The 23,185-nt window shown below is 39.9% G+C and overlaps 1 protein-coding gene across 5 annotated transcripts in view; it reads right to left on the reverse strand.

Annotated features, from left to right (window-relative positions):
* ANKRD28 (ankyrin repeat domain 28) overlaps window positions 1-23,185 on the reverse strand; it is a 207,522-nt gene that overhangs the window by 61,610 nt on the left and 122,727 nt on the right. For 4 of the 5 annotated variants that reach the window (XM_043474781.1, XM_043474783.1, XM_043474780.1 and 1 more), the window contains exon 3: window positions 16,307-16,385. In XM_043474781.1, coding sequence (XP_043330716.1) covers window positions 16,307-16,385 — 79 coding nt within the window. Of the gene's footprint in view, window positions 1-3,509; window positions 3,515-16,306; window positions 16,386-23,185 lie in introns of those variants that run through there. The other variant, XM_043474785.1, reaches the window with a different exon arrangement.

Below are 23,185 nucleotides of genomic sequence, written 5' to 3' on the forward strand. Positions count from 1 at the left end.
AATGAATGTATCATGTTATAATGCAATACAGTAATATCGAAATAGTTCTCCAGTGATTATTTAAAATGCTCTAATACTATAGTTATTTTATAAATGGATACAATGGCTTTAAACTTAGGGGAAAAAAATTAAATAAATGAACCAACCCACATGTCTTTCCAGGTTATACCTGAAGTTCTGAAGAAGTAATCATTAAAACAAATCAACTATGTATTTTTTGCTTAAAAATTATTTTGCTTAAAAATTATTAAGTCAACAGACACAAATTTTCTTTAATAGAATGGAAATACCATCGAGTAAGACAGTAAGTGTATTACATATGTGGGGAGGAAGATTTATCACCTACGTAAAACCTGCTGACTTGGTGCTTAAATGCCTCCAAAGCAGAAGCAGCACAGCAAGGGATCACTCTAAGCAGAGACAGCCTTGGCTCTCAGGAGTGCAGAGGAACTACCGAACAGGTCCAGCACGACAAGCAATCCTAGATTTACATCTAGAATCATAACTAGCTAGTGAGAAGAGGCTTTAGGTACCTTGTCCAACCCCCAAACTTTCCAGATGATGAAACGCTGGTACAAGGAAGCGGCTCAATGCCATCGACTGCAGCAGAACCTAGGATAGAACTCAGACATCCTAAGGTTCTAATGTTTACATTCTATGTTTTGAGTGTGAGATTCTAGGTAACAATCAAGTGCAGTGACTCCAAGTTACAGCCCTAATGAGTTTTGTGATCCCTCTGAACCTACATTTTCATCTATAAGACAGATCTCCTAATACCCTGTTACAGAGATTAACAAGGGGAGTTCCCTGGCGGCCCAGTGGTTGGCACTCTGTGCTTCCACTGCAGAGGGCACGGTTCCAGGCCTGGTTGGGGCACTAAGATCTCACATGCCGCGTGGTGCAGCAAAAAAGTAAATAAACTGACATATAACCACTGTATCTAGTACACACAGGGCACAAATACAGTAGAGGTAGATTTTTACAAGTCTGAATGTGAAAGAAAATGAATGAAAAGCAGGTGTAGGAAGTCATCCACAAATGCAGCAGCTGAAGCTGAACTCTGTGTGGGCAGGGCCAACCGGCAGGACATTTAAAAGAATCCTGAACCAGCAGGAGAGCTTTCAAGACTGCTTAAGGCTGTGGGAGAAAGAAGGGGAGTCAGCAAAATAAAACAGCCAGAGACAGTGGTATATCCATGAAATAAACATCTGAGCAACTACCAGCCAGGTTCTTTGGAGGCCAAAATGGTGAAAACAGACTTTCCTGACAGCAATAAAGCCAGCGTTTGCTTTGGGTAAGAACACAACACCTGAAGGCGGAGCCCTAGACAGTGAAGGGGCGCCTTCCTTCTCCCCATTCACCGCTTGGTTCTCTATAATCCCCGCACCTCTTTCTATGACTTTATATTTAAGTGCACAGGAGACGGGCAGGTCCTGGCATTTTAGGCCTGAAGGGTAGTGACACAGACACTCAGAAGACACAAATACCCTGGAAAGACAGAGGCAGAGAATTTCTAGAGGCCTGAAAACGTATGAGTCTCCACAAATGGGAAGGGTCCTAAGTCTGACTCAAGGTATTAACTGACAAAGAAACAAAAAGTGGCTGTCACAAAAAATGAGGATGACCTCTATGTGCTGATAAAGATCTGAGAAACAAAAAGTGAAAATAGCAATAAGAACTGTATAAATAATGTTCTTTGCTTTTACATAGAAAAAGGAAGATTTAAATATCTATATTTACATAAAGAAACCCTGGAGGAAAGCCATCAAAAACAGATAGGCGGCTGCCGATCTGTCTGTATGGGTGGTGGGGACGCTGAGAACTGGATGATGTGAGGGAAACTAGGGTGCAAAAGCAGCTGCCCTAAGCTATGTACCTTTAAAGGTGAGTCCATTTTAATTTGGAAATGAAACAGAAATACTACATATTTAGAAAGTGAAATGTACTGATGACGGAATAAAAAACACTCCAAGAATTTGACTTCAAGTACAAAGAAAAAAGTTACAAAGTAGGAAAAGGTAAAAATAGTCTTTCTTTTGGAAATGGGTTATCAGATAGACAAGTGAACAAAGAAAATCCAACTTTTACAGTGCCTTTGGCAGCCCAAAGTAAAAAATCCTGCTGGCTTCATTCTTCCATTTTAAGTTACAATTATTAATTTTATCAAAAACATGAGTGATTGTAACAAATAATCCACTAGTGGCTTAATGAGGATACATCATACTGCCATTAGCAATTAGTAGACAACCTGATAAAAAATTCGGCTTGCTCTTTTTGAAGACTCTAAAGATACTTCAGGGAAGATCAACACAATGGCGTTTTAGACATCTGATCATATCCTTTCTCAAAAGACACTTATATTCCATTAAATCATATTTCTTTTAATAACACTAATTAGATATTTTAATCCCTTGGAAATTATAAGGTCGAGTATATGAGAAATGGTTGGGCTACCTCTAAGGGCACAGTACAACAAATTCCCCTGCCCACCATGGGTTAATTAGCACGCACTTTATGTATTAACAGACAAACAAGGCAACGTGCATTATAAGAGCAGCAGCTGGGTGCCCAGTGAAACATGGCTTAAGAGTAATAAACATGGCAGGGCACATCAGACGTCCAGGCTACAAGAGCTCATCTCCTGTGAGCTCTCTGAAGGTAACCAGATGTCTGTTCCACACACACAGTGCCCAAATTAGTTACATATTCATATAGCAAATTACAAAGTAATTCCAGTAATGGAAAAGACATTTCCAAAGGAAAGCAACTAATCCAAGAGCTGAAGACTAGCCACAGAGAAGATGAAGACAGGCAAAAGAGAAGCAGAGAGGAGGGAGAGGGAGCAGGAAAAGGAAAACAGGAGGAGGGGTGAAGCGGGGATGGAGGAGAGGGAAGGATGGGGAGGGGGAGGGGAGGAGGGGAAGGGGGAGGGGAAGAGGGGAGAGGAGGAGAGGGAGGGAGAGGAGGAGAGAGGGGACTGAAGGAGGGAGGCGGGAAGGGGGGAGGGGGAAGGGAGGGAAAGAGAAGGAAATCCTATCCACTTATAACACAGAACAGTCTTCCTACAGAGCAATGAAACCAAAGCTAACAGCTCTGGGGGCTCCGTCACAGGCTCTCTACCTGGCAGAGTACATAGTATCTGTGATGTAAAAGGATGACCGTAAGTCATTAAGAAAACATTCCTTTCTTGACTACTTCCCAATCACTTAAAATAGAACAGAACAGAACACAGCAGCACCGTCTCAATAGCTGAAATCAGGCTACTGGGAGGCCATGTGGTAGGAGGTAAGGCTCAGAAACAAGACCAGACAGCAATCTGAGGAGGCATCTTCAACGACCACTGCAAACCGACACCCACAGAAAGCCTCCTGAGCACCAGGAGCATACCTCCCTAAACCCAAGGTTATGCTCAACTGCGTAAATCAAAGAGGGTCTTTACTAGAATCCCCTTTTTCCTAGTAGATCAGCTGAGCTTTCCTTTAAGAAAAATAAGCAGCCAGAACCTACACCACATAAAATATCTGAATTTGGATTTACCATTTCAGAGTAGAGATGTGATTAGATTTATGTTAAAAGCAGAAAGAAAACAAGACAGCAAAAATCAACTGCAGGGTCATGCAAACAGGTTGCCTGTATCCACTTGGTAGCACAGTTATATTAGACAGAAAAACCCACATAATCTTCCTTTCACCAATCTTTCCTTTTACTAATTCATATATATAAAATACACTCGAAAACAACAGCTTTTTAAAGATACTTAAGGTAAGAGTCCTTTCAGAATTAGATAAATGTCTACTTTATTTGGAGATAAAACAGAAATTAATTTTAAAAAATAAAAAATCTGGTTCACCTATATCAGTCTATCACAGGCTCTTGCCAGCAGTGCAGCCAAAGAGAGGTCTGCACAGATGAGGAGCCAGGCAGGTTGGTGGTTGGAGGGGCCCAGGAGGAAGACCTGTGATCTAATAATGGCTCTGTAATCAGCAGGCTGTGACCCGGGGCTGTGCCCCATTACCCCTGGAGCTTCATGTTGTGAAAAGTAATCTCCGTGTGTGTGTGTGTGTGTGTGTGTGTGTGTGTGTGTGTGTGTGTGTGTGTGTGCGCGCCCCATTACCCCTGGAGCTTCATGTTGTGAAAAGTAATCTCCGTGTGTGTGTGTGTGTGTGTGTGTGCCCCCCATTACCCCTGGAGCTTCATGTTGTGAAAAGTAATCTCCGTGTGTGTGTGTGTGTGTGTGTGTGTGTGTGTATACATGTGCATGTACACGCACGCACACGTCTCTGTCTCTCTCAAGGGAGGCTAGGCCCCAGGTTAAAACAACATAGGGAGCACCTGTTTCTGCAAAGTGAGTTCTATGAACTCAGGCATTCAAATCACCAGTGTCCCAGCTGACTCTAGGTCTCTCAGGGCTTCTCTGCAAGAAGACCAATTCATATGCTCTCTCCCTGATCTGTTCACTCACCAAGACCTGCCAAAATTGCTCAGTCTTGTCTGACTCCTTGCGATCATATGGACTAGAGCCTGCCAGGGTCCTCTGTCCATGGAATTTTCCAGGCAAGAATACTGGAATGGGTAAAACAAGGGCTATGGCAAATGATCTCTATGATTCATTTCCAGAGATGATATTCTACTTTGAAATATTCATAATAAATTATTTCATGCTTATTAAATACCCTACCCTACTTTAATAAGGAAGTATCATTATAATCAATGTCAGGGATCTTCAAATTCAGCCCACAGGTTGCCAGCCACCTATTTTGTAAATAGTTTACCACCTTACAGGAGTCCAGATAAGTAGCTGCCACTGTCTGGATGGCCCCTCACATGAAGTTATCAACCTCTGATCCAGGCAAAGAACTTGAGAGTTGATACTATTAAAGTTATTTTGCTTTTCCTACATGTCTGTAATAATTACAGTCTCACTAATAATTTTCTAAAACTCCTGTTTGCAGAGCATAGTTTTCTTCTTTGCTCCTAAGCCACAGAGGAGACAGTCCATATCCAGTGAGCTGGGCCAGGAACCACGTATTTTAGCACTCTTCCCAAACTGGAAATAATGCTTTCCTTTGGCTGACTACCAAAGCTAGGGTCAAAGCTTCGGATTCTGTTTTGAGGCTGGGAGTAGAATGAACAAAAAGCAAGTAAATTTCCACTTTTCCACCTGTGATGCTGGACCATCACCACCCCACCACCCCAAGCTGGTGCACTTCACCATTTAAGAGGGCGTTATTGACACTAGGGGGCTTCCCTGATAGCTCAGTTGGTAAAGAATTTGCCGGCAAAGCAGAAGACCCTGATTCCTGGGTCAGGAAACCTGCTAGAAAAGAGATAGGCTACCCACTCCAGTATTCTTGGGCTTCCCTTGTGGCTCAGCTGGTAAAGACTCCCCCTGCAATGTAGGAGACCTGGGCTCAATCCCTGAGTTGGAAAGAATACCCTGGAGAAGGGAATAGCTACCCACTCCAGTATTCTGGCCTGGAGAATTCCATGGACTGTACAGTCCAAGAGGTCAGACATAACTAAACGACTTTCAAGAAAATAGTCTGTCACTGTTCCCATTGTTTCCCCATCTATTTGCTGTAAAGTGATGGTGAAGTGATGGGGCCAGATGCCATGACCTTCCTGTTTTGAAAGTTGAGTCTTAAGCCAGCTTTTTCACTCTCCTCTTTCACCTTCATCAAGAGGCTCTTTACCTCCTCTTTGCTTTCTGCCACTAGGGTGGTGTCATCTGCACATCTGAGGTTATCGGTATTTCTCCCCACATTCTTGATTCAAGCTTTAGCTTCAACCAGCATGGCATTTCACACAATGTACTTTGCATAGAAGTTAAACAGGGTGAAAATATACAGCATTGATGGACTCCTTTTCCAATTCTGAACCAGTCCTTTGTTCCATATCCGGTTCTAACTGTTGCTTCTTTACCTGCATACATGTTTCTCAGGAGGCAGGTAAAGTGGTCTGTTATTCCCATCTTTTAAGAATTTTTCACAGTTTGTTGTGATCCACATGATCAAAGGCTTTAGAATACTCAGTGAAGCAGAAGTAGATGTTTTTCTGGAATTCTCGTGCTTTTTTTGATGATCCAATGTATGTTGGCAATTTGATCTCTGGTTTCTTCTGCCTTTTCTAAATCCAGCTTGAACATCTGGGAGTTCTTAGTTCATGTACTATTGAAGTCTAGCTTGGAGGATTTTGAGCATTATTCTGCTAGTGTGTGAGATGAGTGCAATTGTGCAGTAGTTGAGCATTCTTTGGCATTGCCTTTCTTTGTGACTGGAACGGAAACTTCACTTCCCAGTCCTGTGGCCCCTGCTGAGCTTCCCCAACATGCTCGCACACTGAGTGCAGCACTTTCACAGCATCATCTTTCAGGAACTGAAATGGCTCAGCTGGAATCCCATCACCTCCACTAGCTGTGTTCACAGTGATGCTTCCTAAGGCCCACCTGACTTCACACTCCAGGATGTCTGGCTCTAGCTGAGTGATCACACCATGGTAGCTATCCAAGTCATGAAGATCTTTTTTGTACAGTTCTTCTGTGTATTCTTGCCACCTCTTCTTAATACCTTCCGCTTCTGTCAGGTCCATACCTTTTCTCTCCTTTATGGTGTCCATCTTTGCATGAGATATTCCCTAGGTATCTCTAGTTTTCTTGAAGAGATCTCTTTTCCCATTCTATTGTTTTCCTCTATTTCTTCACATTGTTTTCTTAGGAGGCTTTCTTATCTCTCCTTGCTTTTCTCTGGAACTCTACATTCAGATGGGTATATCTTTCCTTTTCTCCTTTGCCTTTCACTTCTCTTTTCTTAGCTATTTGTAAGGCCTCTTCAGACAACCATTTTGCATTTATTTTTCTTGGGGACAGTTTCAAAAATACAAGCACTAAATGAATAGCTCCCAAGAAAATATCTATAGTAGGAGACCAGAAAATTAAGTTCTTAAAACAGAAGTTCTTCAACAAGTCACTGCCTACACAAATTCTACTAAATGCTAAGTAGATGGGGTGGGTAGGGTGTAGAGAAAAGGAAGAGTCGTTCAGATTGTAGCAGAGTTAAGAATATAAATGCCGTAGTCACATAGCCTGGGTTTGAAAGCTGGCTCTAGCTTTTATTAGCAATATAATTTTCAGCCAGTTATTGCATCTCTAAATGCTTTCAGTTCAGTTCAGTTGCTCAGTCATGTCCAACTCTTTGCGATCCCATGGATTGCAGCACGCCAGGCTTCCCTGTCCATCAGCAACTCCCAGAGCTTGCTTACACTCGTTCATCGAGTCGGTGATGCCATCCAACCATCTCATCCTCTGTCATCCCCTTCTCCTGCTGCCTTCAATCCTTCCCATTGTCAGGGTCTTTTCAAATGAGTCAGTTCTTTGCATCAGGTGGTCAAAGTATTGGAGTTTCAGCTTCAGCATCAATCCTTACAATGAACATTCAGAAATGATTTCCTTTAGGATGGACTGGTTGGATCTCCTCACAGTCCAAGGGACTCTCAAGAGTCTTCTCCAACACCACAGTTCAAAAGCATCAATTCTTCGACACTCAAAACTCTTTATGGTCCAACTCTCACATCCATACATGACTACTGGAAAAACCATAACTTTGACTACACAGACCTTGTTGGCAAAGTAATGTCTTTGCCTTTTAATATGCTGTCTAGGTTGGTAATAGCTTTTCTTCCAAGGAGCAAGCATCTTTTAATTTCATGGCTGCAGTCACCATCTGCAGTGATTTTGGAGCTCAAGGAAATATTTAAGTCTGTCACTGTTTCCCCATCTATTTGCCATGAAGTGATGGGACCAAATGCCATTATCTTAGTTTTCTGAATGTTGAGCTTTAAGCCAACTTTTTCACTCTCCTCTTTCACTTTTATCAAAAGGCCCTTTAGTTCCTGTTCCTTTTCTGCCATAAGGGTGGTATCATCTGCATATCTGAAGTTATTGATATTTCTCCCGGCAATCTTGATTCCAGCTTGTGCTCATCCAGCCTAGCGTTTCTCATGATGTACCCTGCATATAAGTTAAATAAGCAGGGTGACAACACACAGCCTTGACATACTCCTTTCCCAATTTGGAACCAGTCTTTTGTCCCATGTCTGGTTCTAACTGTTGCTAAATGCTTTAGTTTCATTTATTGATAATAATAAGAGATAAGAGCGGTATAATGAGATCATACATGAAAAAGCTAAATTTAACATAGTCCTTGAGAGTACACTCTCTGCTTCCTATTACTTCACCCCAATCAACAATAATCGTAAAATTAATTCTACTAGCCTCTAGTGTTAATATAGATTCTACAGATGAATATACTTGTTTGATTACATACAACATGTCAAAAGTTATACCCCTCATTCACAAATCTTGAAGATGCATCATGTATAAATATTTGATTTCTAGTGAATTTATTCTGGACTGCAGGTTAAAGGGAGTTAAGTAGTTTTACTCAGAAAAAGCAAAACAAACCTAACTGGCCAAAATATAAAAGAAAAGGGGAGGAAACATCACCTTCACTAGAAGAAAACAGTTACAATCACAGACAAAAGTATGAAGAATTTCTACCAAATACAGTGAAATATGTACCAAAATGAAGGGTGTCAGGTGAAGCTTCTTCAATTCTCGGGACAGCTACAAAGTCGTCTAAATCATACTGATGTGCATGCCCTTCTGCCCCATTCTCTCCACTGTCTGTGTCCCAGAATCCCTATCTAACACCCCTTCAGATGATCTAGAGGTCATCCACAGGAGAATCTCCCTTCATAACACAGAAGAACAAGCTAAGGACACTGCATGAGAGACCAAGCAAGCACCCTCATTATTTTTGACAGAGCTGCTGGAAATGGAGGGTAAGAATCAATCACCATCGATCACAACCTAAGTAAGACTCTATGATGCGAGTTGCTGCCAGTCACCCCAACTATCTGTAGTACATCAAGAATAAGGGAAACTATGCTACCAGGACTAACAGAAAACACATTCCGTCTGAGAGCTAGGTAAAGAAACACACACAAGTGACGCTCACTTTTTCCCCTCCTTACTCTGTTCTTTACTAACAGATGCTCTGGGAAAACATATTCCTCAGTGATATATAACAGAGGTCCAATGGTGAGGACTCTGTGCTTTCGTGTCGAGGGCTCAGGTTCAATCCCTGATCAGGCCAAACCCCACCAACCAAAAATCTTAAAGGATTCAGCATGAGACTAGAGCAAAAATATACAAAGGCAGAGAAAATGGAGCAAAAGATAGTTAATAGGTAAATACATTTGAAAGTAATCCCAGGAAGGGAGAGGAAGAATTTGTGAATCACCTGTTACACACAGGGGCTTCCCAGGTGGTGACAGTAGTAAAGGACCTGCCCCCCAATGCAGGAGACACTAGAGACATGCGTTCGATCCCTGGGTTGGGAAGATCCCCTGCAGGAGAGCATGGCAACCCACTTCAGTATTAATGCCTGGAGAAGCCCATGGACAGAGAACCTGGCAGGTTACAGTCCACAGGGTTGCAAAGAGTCAGACAGCACTGAAGCAACTTAGCATGCACACTTTATACACAACTTCAGAGTGCTTTATACACTTCAGAGAAATTAAGCTCTGAACAGACAGCTCAAAGAAGAGCTCCAAGAAAGAGGTAAGACAATGCAAAAAGATGACAGCTGGCAGACCAAGATCGAGAAAAGGATAAAAGCAATTAAAGATGAAAGCCTAGAAACAACAAAAAGCAAAATAGATATGTCTTAAAACATAGTCAAGAATCTGAAGCCACAGCTAGAATGAACCCTCAAAAACCCAGGTCAGGCTCTGTTCCTCCACTGGTTTTCCACATCACTTTTTTTTTTTTTTTTTTTAGTTGGAGGCTAATTACTTCACAACATTTCAGTGGGTTTTGTCATACATTGATATGAATCAGCCATAGATTTACACGTATTCCCCATCCTGATCCCCCCTCCCACCTCCCTCTCCACCCGATTCCTCTGGGTCTTCCCAGTGCACCAGGCCCGAGCACTTGTCTCATGCATCCCACCTGGGCTGGTGATCTGTTTCACCATAGATAGTATACATGCTGTTCTTTTGAAACATCCCACCCTCACCTTCCACATCACTTTAAGCGCCAAAGCAAGTCTTTAATTGGAATCCTCCCACCTCTGCTTTATTCCCTACTGCTTTTTTCACTTGCCTTCATACATGCTACACTTTGTGGTATCTGTTCGTGCTAATCTCTTAATTTCCACCAAGTAACTGCACCATACACAAGGCTCTCTTCCTTATTTGCTTCAGTTATCTCCTTGTATATCCCTGAATTCTTTCCTGATAATCCAACACAAATAGCAACTGATCCCCACCCAACATACTATTCCTTTACCTTATCCATAGCAATTATCATCACATGACAAACTTGCAATTATCATCACATATTAACTTGCAATTATGTCCTCCATTAAAACATAAACTCTATAAAGGCTAGGACTTCATGTACATTATTTAGGGTTCTACCCACAGCACTTAGAATAGTACCTGCTATGTAGCTATGCTTATTAAGTATTAGTTGAATGAATGAATAGGTAAAATGAAATAACCTAAAACTAAATGTAAAAATGGGCTTCCCAGATGGCACAGTGGTAAAGAATTCCCCTGCCAACACAGAGACACAAGAGATGAGGGTTTGATCCCTGGGTCGGGAAGATCCTCCGGAGTAGGAGATGGCAACCCACTCCAGCACTCTTGCCTGGAAAATTCCATGGACAGAGGAGCCTGGTGGGCTACAGTCCAACAGGGGTTGCAAAGAGTTGGACACAAGTGAACAATTTAGCTTGCACACATGCAAACGTAAAGACAAAATTATACTCAGAGAAAAGCTGATAAAGACAGATAAAGGATATCTATTTTAGTAGCAAAACACACAATAAAAAAATTTACTAAAAAAAAAAAAAAAAATTTACTGACAGAAAAACACATGGAAATAAAACATCCAAAGACGCAATGGAAGATATAAATGAAATGAAAATCTGAATTTCAGGACTAAGTGTAACTTAGGACAAAGACTCAGCAGATTTAGCCTAGGAAAGTTAGCATGAATTTCAGTAATAGAGAACTGAATCCTACAGGCATCCAGGCAGAAGAGAATGGACTATGGTGGTGCAAAGTGTGATGGGGGGATGGAATGTAAACAAAAAGAGCCTGATCCATGACTTTCATTCAACACTAGAAGATAGTGGAATAACATATATAACACTGAAAAGAAAAAGCATAAATTGAGAATTTTATAACTAGCTAATCTACCAATCAGCTAAATAAAAAAGGCAATGGTTCAAAATAAATAAATACCAAAATAAATTAAATACCAGGGAATACAATGTCCGTGAGTTCTTTGACAGAACATATAAAAACGAAAATTACTTGATGATGCTGTTCAACCAAGATACATCAAAATTTAAAACTTGGGAATAGAGAAGCTATGAACAAGGACACTGTGTGTGCTGAGATAAAACAGTGGGAATTATGATTATAAAACAGAATGAAAAGTCATAATTCTTGACAATGAAAACACAAGAGTGAAAAGAAACAAATTAGAAAACATTATTTCCTAATTTTTCATCATGAGTACTCATGCGACCCCATGGACTGTAGCCCACCAGGCTCCTCTGTCCATGGATTTTTTTAGGAAAGAATACTGGAGTGGGTTGCCATTTCCTCCTCCAGAGAATCTTCCCAACCCAGGGATCCAGTCTGTGTCTCTTGCTTAGCAGGTGGATTCTTCACCACTGAGTCACCTGGGAAGCCTGAATTTTTCATGATAGTAAATCAGAAAACAACCAAAACCTGCAACACAAACATGGGAGTCCATGTCTCTAAGGGATGATCAACTTCTTCATATTCTTCACTTTTCATTTGAGAGAAGTATTTTAGGAACAAATAACCTTACTATGCATACCAAAGTAGCTTTTATAACATGAAATTATAGGAATTTACTTTATTATGTGTTCTTATGGAATTATACCATGACTTTTGTCAAATGCATGAGCTAAATGGGGATTATTCCACATTGCTTAATTTTTTTTTCAGATTACATCAGTTACAGTGAACCTAATTACGACTGCAATATGTCATTGGTAATTAACATGAAGGGCAATAAGAGTCTACCCTAAAGTAGAGTAACAATTTTCATTACCAATTACAAACAAATTAGCCTAATCTGGTTGTCTACTTTCCCCTTAGTGTATTTAATATTGTTCTTTATCTAAGAAATTGATAGGGCCAAACACCTAGTTTCAATTCTAATTTATAATGTATTTTAAAAACTCATTCCGTACAATTATAAGGCTGTTTTGAAATTAGGGATATGTAAATCAGTGCATTGAAAACAAATTTAAGTGGAACTCATGAAGCACCACCAGAGAATCTTGAGTCTACATACACTGTTTGAAGACCACCATTCTGGGTGATAGTTATTTGTCCTTCAGTTTTATCATAACCGACATAGAACATGATTTTAAAGCACAGAATAAAATGATCTAACATATAGAAATGATTACCACAATAAGGGTCACCTTACACAGTGACATTTCTTTTTTTGTGATGAGAACTTTGAAGATTGCATCCTCAGAACTATCTTAAAATCACCTTGTAACTAGAAGTTTATATCACTTGACCACTTTTACTCATTTCTTCTACCTTATAGTCTATCTCTGGCAACAACCAATCTATTCTGTTTCTATCAATTTGATTTTTATAGATTCCACATATAAGTGAGATCATGAATTATTTGTCTTTTCCTATCTGACTTATTTCATTTAGCATAATGCCCTCAAGGCCCATCTATATTGCTGCAAATGGCAGGGTTTGCTTCTTTTTTATGGCCAAATAATATTTCATCATGTGTATTACTACCTCATCTGTATTTATCCTAGGTTGTTTCCATGTTTTTGCTATTATAAATAATGCTGCAACAAACATACAAGTGTGTGTATATGTCTTTGAGATGATGACTTTGTTTCCTTTGGATATACACACAGAAGTGGCTTTGCTGGATATACTGTCATAGAAATGACAGTTCTATTTTTAATTTTTTGAGGAACCTTCATAGTGTTTTCCATCATAGTTCTACCAATTTACTTTCTGGCCAACAAGGGTTTTCCTTTTCTCCATATCCTTATCAATACTTGTTATTGTTTGTGTGTTTTTTTTTAAAGGAAGCCATTTAAAAAGTGTGAGGAGGTATCTCATTGTAGTTTTGCTTTGCACTTCCTTGATGATTAGTGATGTTGAGCACTATTTCATGTACCTATTAGTCATATCTCTTTCGTCTTTGGAAAAATGTGTCTTCAGTTCCTCTGCTTGACTTTTAACCAGATTTGTTTGTCTGCTTTTTGCTATTGAATTGTATGATCTCTTTGGTGGCTCAGACGGTAAAGCGTCTGCCTACAATGCGGGAGACCCAGGTTTGATCCCTGGGTCGGGAAGATCATCTGGAGAAGGAAATGGCAGCCCAATCCAGTACTCTTGCCTGGAAAATCCCATGGACAGAGGAGCGTGGTAGGCTGCTACAGTCCATGGGGTCGCAGAGAGTCGGACATGACTGAGTGACTTCACTTTACATATTTTAGATATTAATCCTTTATTATAGGACTTGCAAATTGTGTGTGTGTGTTCAGTTGCTCAGTGGTATCCAACTCTTTGCGACCCCATGTGCTGTCCATGGGATTTTCCTGCCAAGAATTCTGGAGTGAGTTGTGATTGGCAAATTACTTTCACCCACTCTGTAGGTTGCCTTTTCATCTTGTTGATTTCCTTTGCCTACGCAGAAACTTTGTAGTTTGATGTAGTCTCACTTGTAACATCTGCTTTGGTTTCCTTTGTTTCTGGTGTCAAATCTAAAATATCATCACCAAGACTGACGCCAAGGATCAGTCTTACCATCTATGTATTCTTCTACAAGTATGAGTTCTACAAGTATGATTCTTATGCTCAAGTCTTTAACCCATTTTAAGTTGATTTTTGTGTATAGTGTAAGACAGTTGTCCAGTTTTCCCAAAACCATTTACTGAAGAGATGGTCCTTTCCCCATTAATTTTCCTTGCCTCCTTTGTCATAAATTAACTGACCATGATATGCACGAGTTTATTTTTTGGGCTCTCTTTTTGTTCCACTGATCAATGTGCCTCCTTTTATGCCAATACTATACTGTTTTGATTACTACAGCTCTGATCCTCTTAAAACTACACAAGGCATTACCAAAGAACTCAGTGCTGACCGTTTTATGGTTATTCGACACGTGAAGCAAACTGGAAAGGTGAGAAAGCTCAATAAACGGGTGCCTCATGAGCTGACCAAAAATAAAAAAAATAGTCATTTTGAAGTGTCGTCTTCTCTTGCTCTATGCAACAACGAGCCATCTCTCGATCAGATTGTGATGTGCAACAAAAAGTGGATTTTAAATGATGAAAACCAGTGTTCATAGTTGGACCGAGAAGCTCCAAAGCACTTCCCAAAGCCAAATTTGCACCAAAAAAGGTCATGGTCACTGTTCGGTTGTCTGTTGCCCATCCACTACAGCTTTCTGAATCCTGACAAAACCATTACATCTGCAAAGTCTGCTCAACAAATCAATGAGATGCACTGAAAACTGAAACGCCTGCATTCTTTTCCACAACAACGCCTGACCGCCTGTTGCACAACCAACACTTCACAAGTTGAACTGGGCTAAAAAGTCCTGCCACATCTGCCATATTCACCTGACACCTCCTGCCAACTGACTACCACTTCCTGAAGCATCTCAACAACTTTTGCAGGGAAAACACTTCCACGACCAGCTGGAGGCAGAAAATGCTTTCCAAGAGTTTGTCAAATCCCGAAGCACAGATTTTTATGCTATAGGAATACACAAACTTATTTCTCATTGGCAAAAATGTGCTGATTATAATGGTTCATATTTTGATTAATAAAGATATGTTTGAGCCTCGTTATAATGATTTAAAATTCATGGTCTGAAACCACAATTACGTTTGCACCAACCTAATATAACTCTATACACTCATACAACTTGTTATAAAAACCACAGTAAAAAAATTTATTAATTTATAATGGCAAAAATTCTGTTCAGGCTACTATTTAGCAGGATTTTCACTCAGAATTTCTATTCAGTGCTCCTTCTCCCAAATATCAAAGGAATGATACTATCTCTCCAACTGCTTTATGCATATCTCTGTGCAATCTGAAAATACAAGCTGAATTTGAACATAAGCATCCTTTCTCAATAAATAACAGATTATTGTAGAATAATCTTGGTACTACAAAAATATTTCCAAGCTCTCTTTGATCGCCCATTTTAGGTTTGCAAGAAGTCTGAGCACCACAGAAGCTATTTTATAGGAGACTGTTTTACCATTTCTTCATTTTATAAGGTTTTGAACAGTTTAGGAGAAAGTTAAAAATAAAGTACAATTTCCTAAAATAAATTTTACAGGCCCTCAAAAAGAATTAGATATACGCTATTTAAAGACATAAACCTTGCTGCCATCATTTTCAAAATATACCTACTATCATATAATTTCTTATCCCTCCAATGCTATACTAGCTCCAAGCTACCATCACTTCCTCCTTGGAGAACTGTAATCATCTTCTAGTAATTCTGTGGTCAATGAGGCCTTGTATGACTACTTCGTGTAACACCCAACCCTATATAATGCTTATCCCACTCCATTATAGCTGTCCCTCATCATTCGCAGGGAACTGGTTGGAAGACTTCCTGTGGATATCAAAATTCACAGATGCTCAAAGTTCTTATATAAAATGTCATAGTATCTGCATATAACTGATACATATTCTTCTGAATATTTAAAATTCTCTCTAGATTACTTATAATACCTAATACACTATATAAATAGCAGTAAATAGAATACAATGATATGTAAATAGCTACCACTGAATGGCAAATTCATATTTTCCCTCTGGAACACTCTGGAATATTTTCAATCTATTTTTGACCTGTGGTTGGTTCAACACATGAATACACAACTCATGAATACAGAGGGCTGACTGCATTCTGATCTATTTTTTTCACTTTTCCATAGCATTTATCTCCTTATTCTACATCCTATAAAATTTACTTGTATTTGTAGCCTGTTTTTCTTTAGAGTTATATGCTCCACAAAGGAGGTGACTTGTTTTCCAATGTACTCTAAGTACCAGAAGAGTACATTACTTCTAGAATAAACAAATAAGTTTCAGGTTGTCTAACAAGTATGAAGAAATAGTGAGGTTTAATAAATATTAATGACAAAAATATACATGATGTGCTCTTACACAGAGCTGACCATACCAGATAAAATAAGCAATTCAATGATTTCTGCATCTCCAAGATAGGCAGCAGCATGCAGTGGAGTTCTCTTTTCATTGTCCTGTGATAAGAAGGAAAGGTGGAACATAAATTTTAATATAAAGTTAATTTTAATATACTTTAAATGAAGAAAAACCCACTATAAACTATAGCTTACTACTTCCACAACTCTAGTATGCAAGTCCCATTAACAGAGTATTTCTTTGCTAGGAAAAGAAAAGCCTAAAAAATATATCTTGGCCTTAAAATAATAGTATAAAATACAGCAAAGAATAAAAGATAAATCTAAGATGACAAAGCAATAGGTTCTTAGACTTTCTTTGAGTAAAGATGACTATATTGCTTATATTTACAGGAAAATTTCCTTTACTTCATACTACTTGCCCACCTTCCCCAAATTATATTTCCACAATTTGACACAGTTTATAAAACAAACCCTAATAAACCAAAAAGGTTGCTTATCAAAATGTTTCCATAAAACTACAGTGGCAAAAGTAGAAAATATCCCTGGGGATCTGAAATTATCTCTTAAAATAATCTTAAGGTTTTCTTAAAGTTCCTGCCAATTTCGGTTCTGGCTCTAAAATATATCCCTACCCTATACACAGTCTTCCAAACCTTCCTCTAGAAATGGAAGCTGCGTCTAAGTGCACGGCTGTGTGTACTTCTTGCCTCAAAGAATAATGTCCTGCAGTGTGAGAAGCAAGGTCTTAATGTCACACTTAGAGACTCAGTTCAAAGTATACCTCATCTAAAGTTACAACAGTGTTGCTGAAGTCATGGCATCTGAGAAAGCTATTCATTTACAAATATTTATTCTGAAATTTACAACCAAATTTTTAGATACTGGTTTTTGAGCCAGATTATTAAGTTTTTTTCCATTACTCATTTCCCTCTTTGTCCAGAGGAATAAAGTTTTTCCTGGTTATTGACCCACCCAGCAAGAGAACAGATTCCTAGCATGCCTTGAAGCGTTGTTACCTAGTGTGGACCGATCATGTGCGAGAGGAATGAACGGCACAGCTTCGACACCTTCAGCCTAGAAGACAAACTACTCCAGAGCCAAGACCAACACTTCCCACCTCCCTCACTGGACAGCATGCGTGAACTCTGCCCGCTTTGACCACGCAGGGGTAGGCTAATATCCGACAAGACTTAAGGAAAACATACTGAATGATCTTGTAGAATGATCTTGTAGAACAAAGCTGCCCCCAAAACACACAGTTCAACCACTGACTTCTGGACGATTAAGAGAAATAAAATTATTACATAGGTATCGTGGACATACCTGGTGGTTCAGGGGTTGGAAGTCTGCCTGCCAGTGCAGGGGACATGGGTTTGATCCCTGATCTGGGAAGATTCCCCATGCCAAGGGGCACCTAAGCCTGTGTGCCACAACTCCTGAGCCTGTGCTCCACAATAAGAGAAGTCACAGCAATGCAGAAGCCCATGCACCGCAGTTAAGAGTGCAGCTAGAGAAAACCCACGCGGCAGCAACAAAGACCCAGTACAGCCACAAATAAGTAAGCAAATAAATAAATAGAAATTATAAAATGGGTATTTTGGGGGGTCTCTGGTGTTATGATAGATAATATTGCAACTTTCAAGACTTAAAAAATGAAAAATTTCACATCACAATAATTTCCCAGTTTGGCAATACTCCAATTATACTAAGAAAAGACTGTTAGGCCAATGGGAATAAACTAGGGGAAAAAACTGGGGTTAAAAATATTCACAGGCAGTTCTAAAAAGGTTTAGATGTATTTATATAAAATTATTAGAAAATGTGTATAATACATAATTATAACTTGCTCCATATACATTTCTTCATATAATGTTAATATATTTGTGTCCTTAAAATAGTAATAGGTAAGAACGGAAAAGGAGATTGATATAGGGGTTGCTACTGTTTTTTTAATAAGCTAAGAGGTCTTGTCTGTCTAAAGCCCAGTTAATTTCCACAAGATCATATTTTTTATTCCAATACACACCCCATTAAACAAATGGTTTGCATAGAAATTATCGGACAAATAGTCATTGAGAAAGCTAACACAGAACCACTAAAATATAAGGCTTTATTCAAAGCTGAGTCCTAAACTTAGTCACTTTAATAAAAGGATCCTTGGCTGAAGGCTTTTCAGTGTTATTCACTAACACATCAAACTTCCCTATGGTATTTCGTGGTCAGTGGTTTAGTCGCTAAGTCGTGTACAACTCTCGCAACTTCATGGACTGTAATCTGCCAGACTCCTCTGTCCATGGGGATTCTCCAGGCAAGAATACTGGCGTGATCTGCCATTTCCTTCTCTACCCTATGGTATTTAAATATGACTAAACCCACTCAAACTGAGGAAAACATCTCCTCCACAGGATAAACCACATACACAGCACTCACAGCACACACACACACTCACATTTATGAGTGAGAGATGTCTGGAATTCTATGACTCAATGCCTTGAATCCTATTAAAGTATTTTATGACTATGAACGTTTTTTCCCTTTGATCTGTAGAGAGGAAAAACTAAGGAACAAATTGATTAATTTTAAAAGAAAAAATTTTACCTATCATATTTAGCTGCAATTAAATACTGAAAATGATACAATAAAACACTTAAGTTCTTTTTAACAAAATTTATTAGAATGAAAAAATTACTATACTCTTACACACACTGAATTTCACTTCAAGGATTTTTTCTTTTTTTAGATAAAGATATTGCTGCTAAGTGCTGCTGCTGCTGCTAAGTCGCTTCAGTCGTGTCCGACTCTGTGCGACCCCATAGACAGCAGCCCACCAGGCTCCGCCGTCCCTGGGATTCTCCAGGCAAGAATACTGGAGTGGGTTGCCATTTCCTTCTCCAAAAGATACTGCTATGTGTGAGAAAAACTTTAAGTATATTTACTGACCATCAGTTCAGTCAGTTCAGCTCCATAGTTGGAAGCAAAATGCTGAAAACAACTTAAATGCCCATCAACAAGGAAATGGTTATTAAAAATTTATGAAGCACAAGCAGTTCCTAACCAACCTTCATTTAACTGACTCACGTTAGTCCACGTTCTATTTCCTGAGTGAAACTTAACGGTGACGTTGGCACAGCATGTGTTTTGAGTATCAGACCACCACAACCAAGACCCTGCATGCTCATTCCTATCATTGGGTGTATGAGTACCAAGGGTAAGATAGGTTTGCTAACACAACTGCTTGCACCAACTGGACCTGCAATCATACATGTGATTTATTTATTTATTTATTATTTAAACTGATGAAACAGGAGTGAAGAAAAAGCAAACTGTTTGTATGATCACTAGGTGAAATACCATATAAAGACTCAATACAGGCAAGCTAAAAAAAGTACTGCTGAACTGGGTGCAGCCAAGACAACTGATACACTAAAGCAGTTAACATATACAGAGCTTGATTCTTCGGTATGTCAATTCTTACATCACCTAAAGAAACCCAAAATGGGAATTAGAGCTAATACCCTGGGGCAATGGTCTGTGCAAGTAAAGGAACACTGAACTCCTATTAGTGGACTCCACGCTGTCAACCAAAAGCCTTGCCCCAATTTTTTAAAAACTGGCTGGAATATTACACATTACAGTAAAATGATTAAAGATCATTTAAAATGCTTCCTTCTGTCAAACTTTGATTAGCGTATCAACTACCAGTTATGAACATTTTTAGATGAGAGTCTTGGAGCCGTATATCCATGGAATGAAATACTATGTCCAATTCCGAAGTGTAGGGGGTTTTCCCCACACATCCACACAACGCTCCAACACCAGCTAGCTGTCCTATAACTCAACACAATTCTGACACTACCTGCCAGGGGACAGCATCAGATGCCACAGGTTAAGGACTCAGTCCTACAAGAGGGGGTCCCCGCCCCACCACAGAGGTCAACAGTGAGTTCAGGTTGTTATCAGGCCTCTGACTGGCTACAAATCCAGGTTCCCCTGACCTCCTTGGGTGTGATTAATTGCTGGAGCAGCTGACAGGACTTAGAAAAGCAGTTTATTAACTAATACCAGTTTATTACACAAGATACTGGAGGACAGGAATTAAAACAGTCAGATGAAGAGAAACACAGGACAAGATCCTAAACAAAGGATCTTCTGTCCTCAGAGTCTGGGGCCTGGACCAGTGGCACGTGTAAGCATTTCTGGTTCACCAGCCCGGAAACTCTCTGAACCCCTCACCTTGTGGGTTTTTATGAGCTCCCACTGACTGCTGGCAACTGAACTCAATTTCCAGCCCTTCTTTCCTCAGAGATTAGAGGGTGAGACTAAAAGTTCCAATCACGTGGTTGGCTCCATAGGCAAGGACCCCACACTTAGAGCCTTTCCAAAAGTCATCTCATTAACATAAGGCACCACGGCTTTCCTCCTAGGAAATGTCAAGGTTTTTTCTGTGCTAGAAATAGAGACTAAGACTAAATATATATATTTCCTATTATAAACCATAATATCACACTATGTTTTCAATATAAAATAACAAGCAGACCCCAATGCTAAGACTCCAATGTTCCTTACCAATGGAACATCTCTAAAGCAAAGTGTTAAATGAAAAATGCAGCCTAGCAACAATTGTGTTAAAGGTTCTACACACTCCTAGACTCTTCTGGACTTGAATATGCATAAAACATCCTGCAAGGATACTCAAGGATATCCTGTATATTTAAGACACAGTGATTGCCTCTAGATGAAGAACACTGACCCACTAGAGTCTGAAGGGTGAGAGAGTTATTCCACACCATCTGTGGCCTTTGGTACTGTCTGGAGTTACTACCATGTACATGTTTCAAAAAGTAAAATAAAAAATTAAAAATAACATTTCAATCAGCTGAAAAGCATTGCAATAACTTCCCATACCAGGCATTTTCACAAGTCCAAGTGCCCATTAAAAAAAATGTTTCTTCATAATCAGTTTTTAAAGAAACCATACCTCCATGTTGTATTTCAAACAAATTTAACTAGAATTATTAAATACACAAAACAGACTCAAATAAAAAATTTCACTCATTTGATCACAAAGCTTTTTGATTATATCCACTGAGGTAAACATGTTTTTCTTATAGTTCTCATGTGGTGCTCTGGAAAGATATTTTGTGCATATGATCAGGACTACAAAAATTATTTACCCTCCCCCAATAAAAGCAAAACAAAAAATAGTTTTAGCTCTTGTAAGTGATTATCCTGAAGATGAAAAAGGACAGATATTAATGGAGAGTAGTGACTGCTAACCACTTTGAGCTGACAGTGTAAGTTGCTCAGCTGTGACTCTCTGCAGCGCCATGAACTGCAGCCTGGCAAGCTCCTCTGCCCAAGGGATTCTCCAGGCAAGAGTACTGGAGTGAGCTGCCATTCTCTTCTGCAGGGGATCGTCCCGACCCAGGGATGGAGCCCAGGTCCCCCACACTGCAGGCTGAGTCTTTAGCGTCTCAGCCACCAGGGAAGCCCCAGAGGCAAATGCTGGGCTGGTGCACCACACACCAGTGACTGGACAATGAGGAAGCTCCTTTGTGCTGGTACAACAGGTCTCCATATTGAACCTATGGGTGGTTATACAAATCTACACACGTGACAAAATGTCCCAGAATTATATACGAAGACATTACTACTACCCTGCCTCTCCTCCCCCAAATGAGTGCGTGCAAAAACTGGTGAAACCCAAGACAGGTGTATTGTCTAATTTAGTTGTATTGTGCCAGTATCAACTTCCTGCTTTGGGGGTTTCCCTGGTGGTCCAGTGGTTAAGACTCCATGCTTCCAATGCAGGGAACCGGGTACGATCTTTGGTTGGGGAACTGAGATCCCACATGCTGCAGTGCAGCAAAAAAAAAAAAAAAAACCACAAAACTTCCTGCTTCTGATAATGTACTCTAAGTAACAGGAGTAGGAGGAATCTGGTAGATGGAAACACAAAACCCTCTCTGTACCATTTTTTAAAATTCTGGAGTGTCCATAAATAATTTCTCCAAAATAAGGTTTTTAAAAAGTGTTCAGAAACATCCTGAATTATACTTTAGTTTTAGTTTTTATGCTGTATTATGGTGAACTCTGAAATGCTCACCCAAACACAGGCAAGCAAGGTTAAACAACTTGTGAGAAAGAAGGGAATCCATGGTGCATCCAAGCACAGGCCAGGAAAAGAGTGAGATCCACTAGGAAGTGCCTTATGTCAAACCTGGGAACTCTACACCTCTACATGCTCAACATTTTTTGTGGAAATTTTAACTTAAAGCAGAGTTTGGGACCTGGTTGGAATAGGAGGAAGTGTTTGTGTGAGTACTCAGTTGTATCCAACTCTTTGCGACCCCATGGACTATATAAAAAATAGGTATGTGAAAGACAGAAATGATAAACTGAGAGATAGAACATCTGTATAAGGAGAAACAGAGTCTAAGAATTCACCTACTGAATGGAGTCAACCACATCCCCCACAGCAATGACTCCAGGCCGTGACTCTGCCCTGCTCCAGTGCTCAAGCTTTCATGTGTGTTAGCTGTGACCAGGAAGAACAGTAACCCTAGCATCACAGAGCTTGCTTTACATGCTAGGACCGCTCTAAGCACTTTGCCGCAACAGGTTAAGGAAATGCATACAGAATAAGAAATCAAGTCACAGAAAAGTTTAAAGAATTTACTCATCTGAAATTGGCAGAATCAGGACAGAAGCACCGGCAGTTGGGCTCCAGGGTACATGCTGTTAACTTATTTGACCCAATGGACCCTAGCCCGCCAGGCTCCTCTGGCCACAGCATTTCCCAGGCAAGAATGCTGGAGTGGGTTTGCCACGCCTTTCTCAGGGGATCTTCCTGACCAAGGGATCGAACCTGCATCTCTTACATCTCCTGCATTGAT

The sequence above is a fragment of the Cervus canadensis genome, chromosome 7, assembly GCF_019320065.1.
Source record: "Cervus canadensis isolate Bull #8, Minnesota chromosome 7, ASM1932006v1, whole genome shotgun sequence".
NCBI classification, from domain to species: domain Eukaryota; kingdom Metazoa; phylum Chordata; class Mammalia; order Artiodactyla; family Cervidae; genus Cervus; species Cervus canadensis.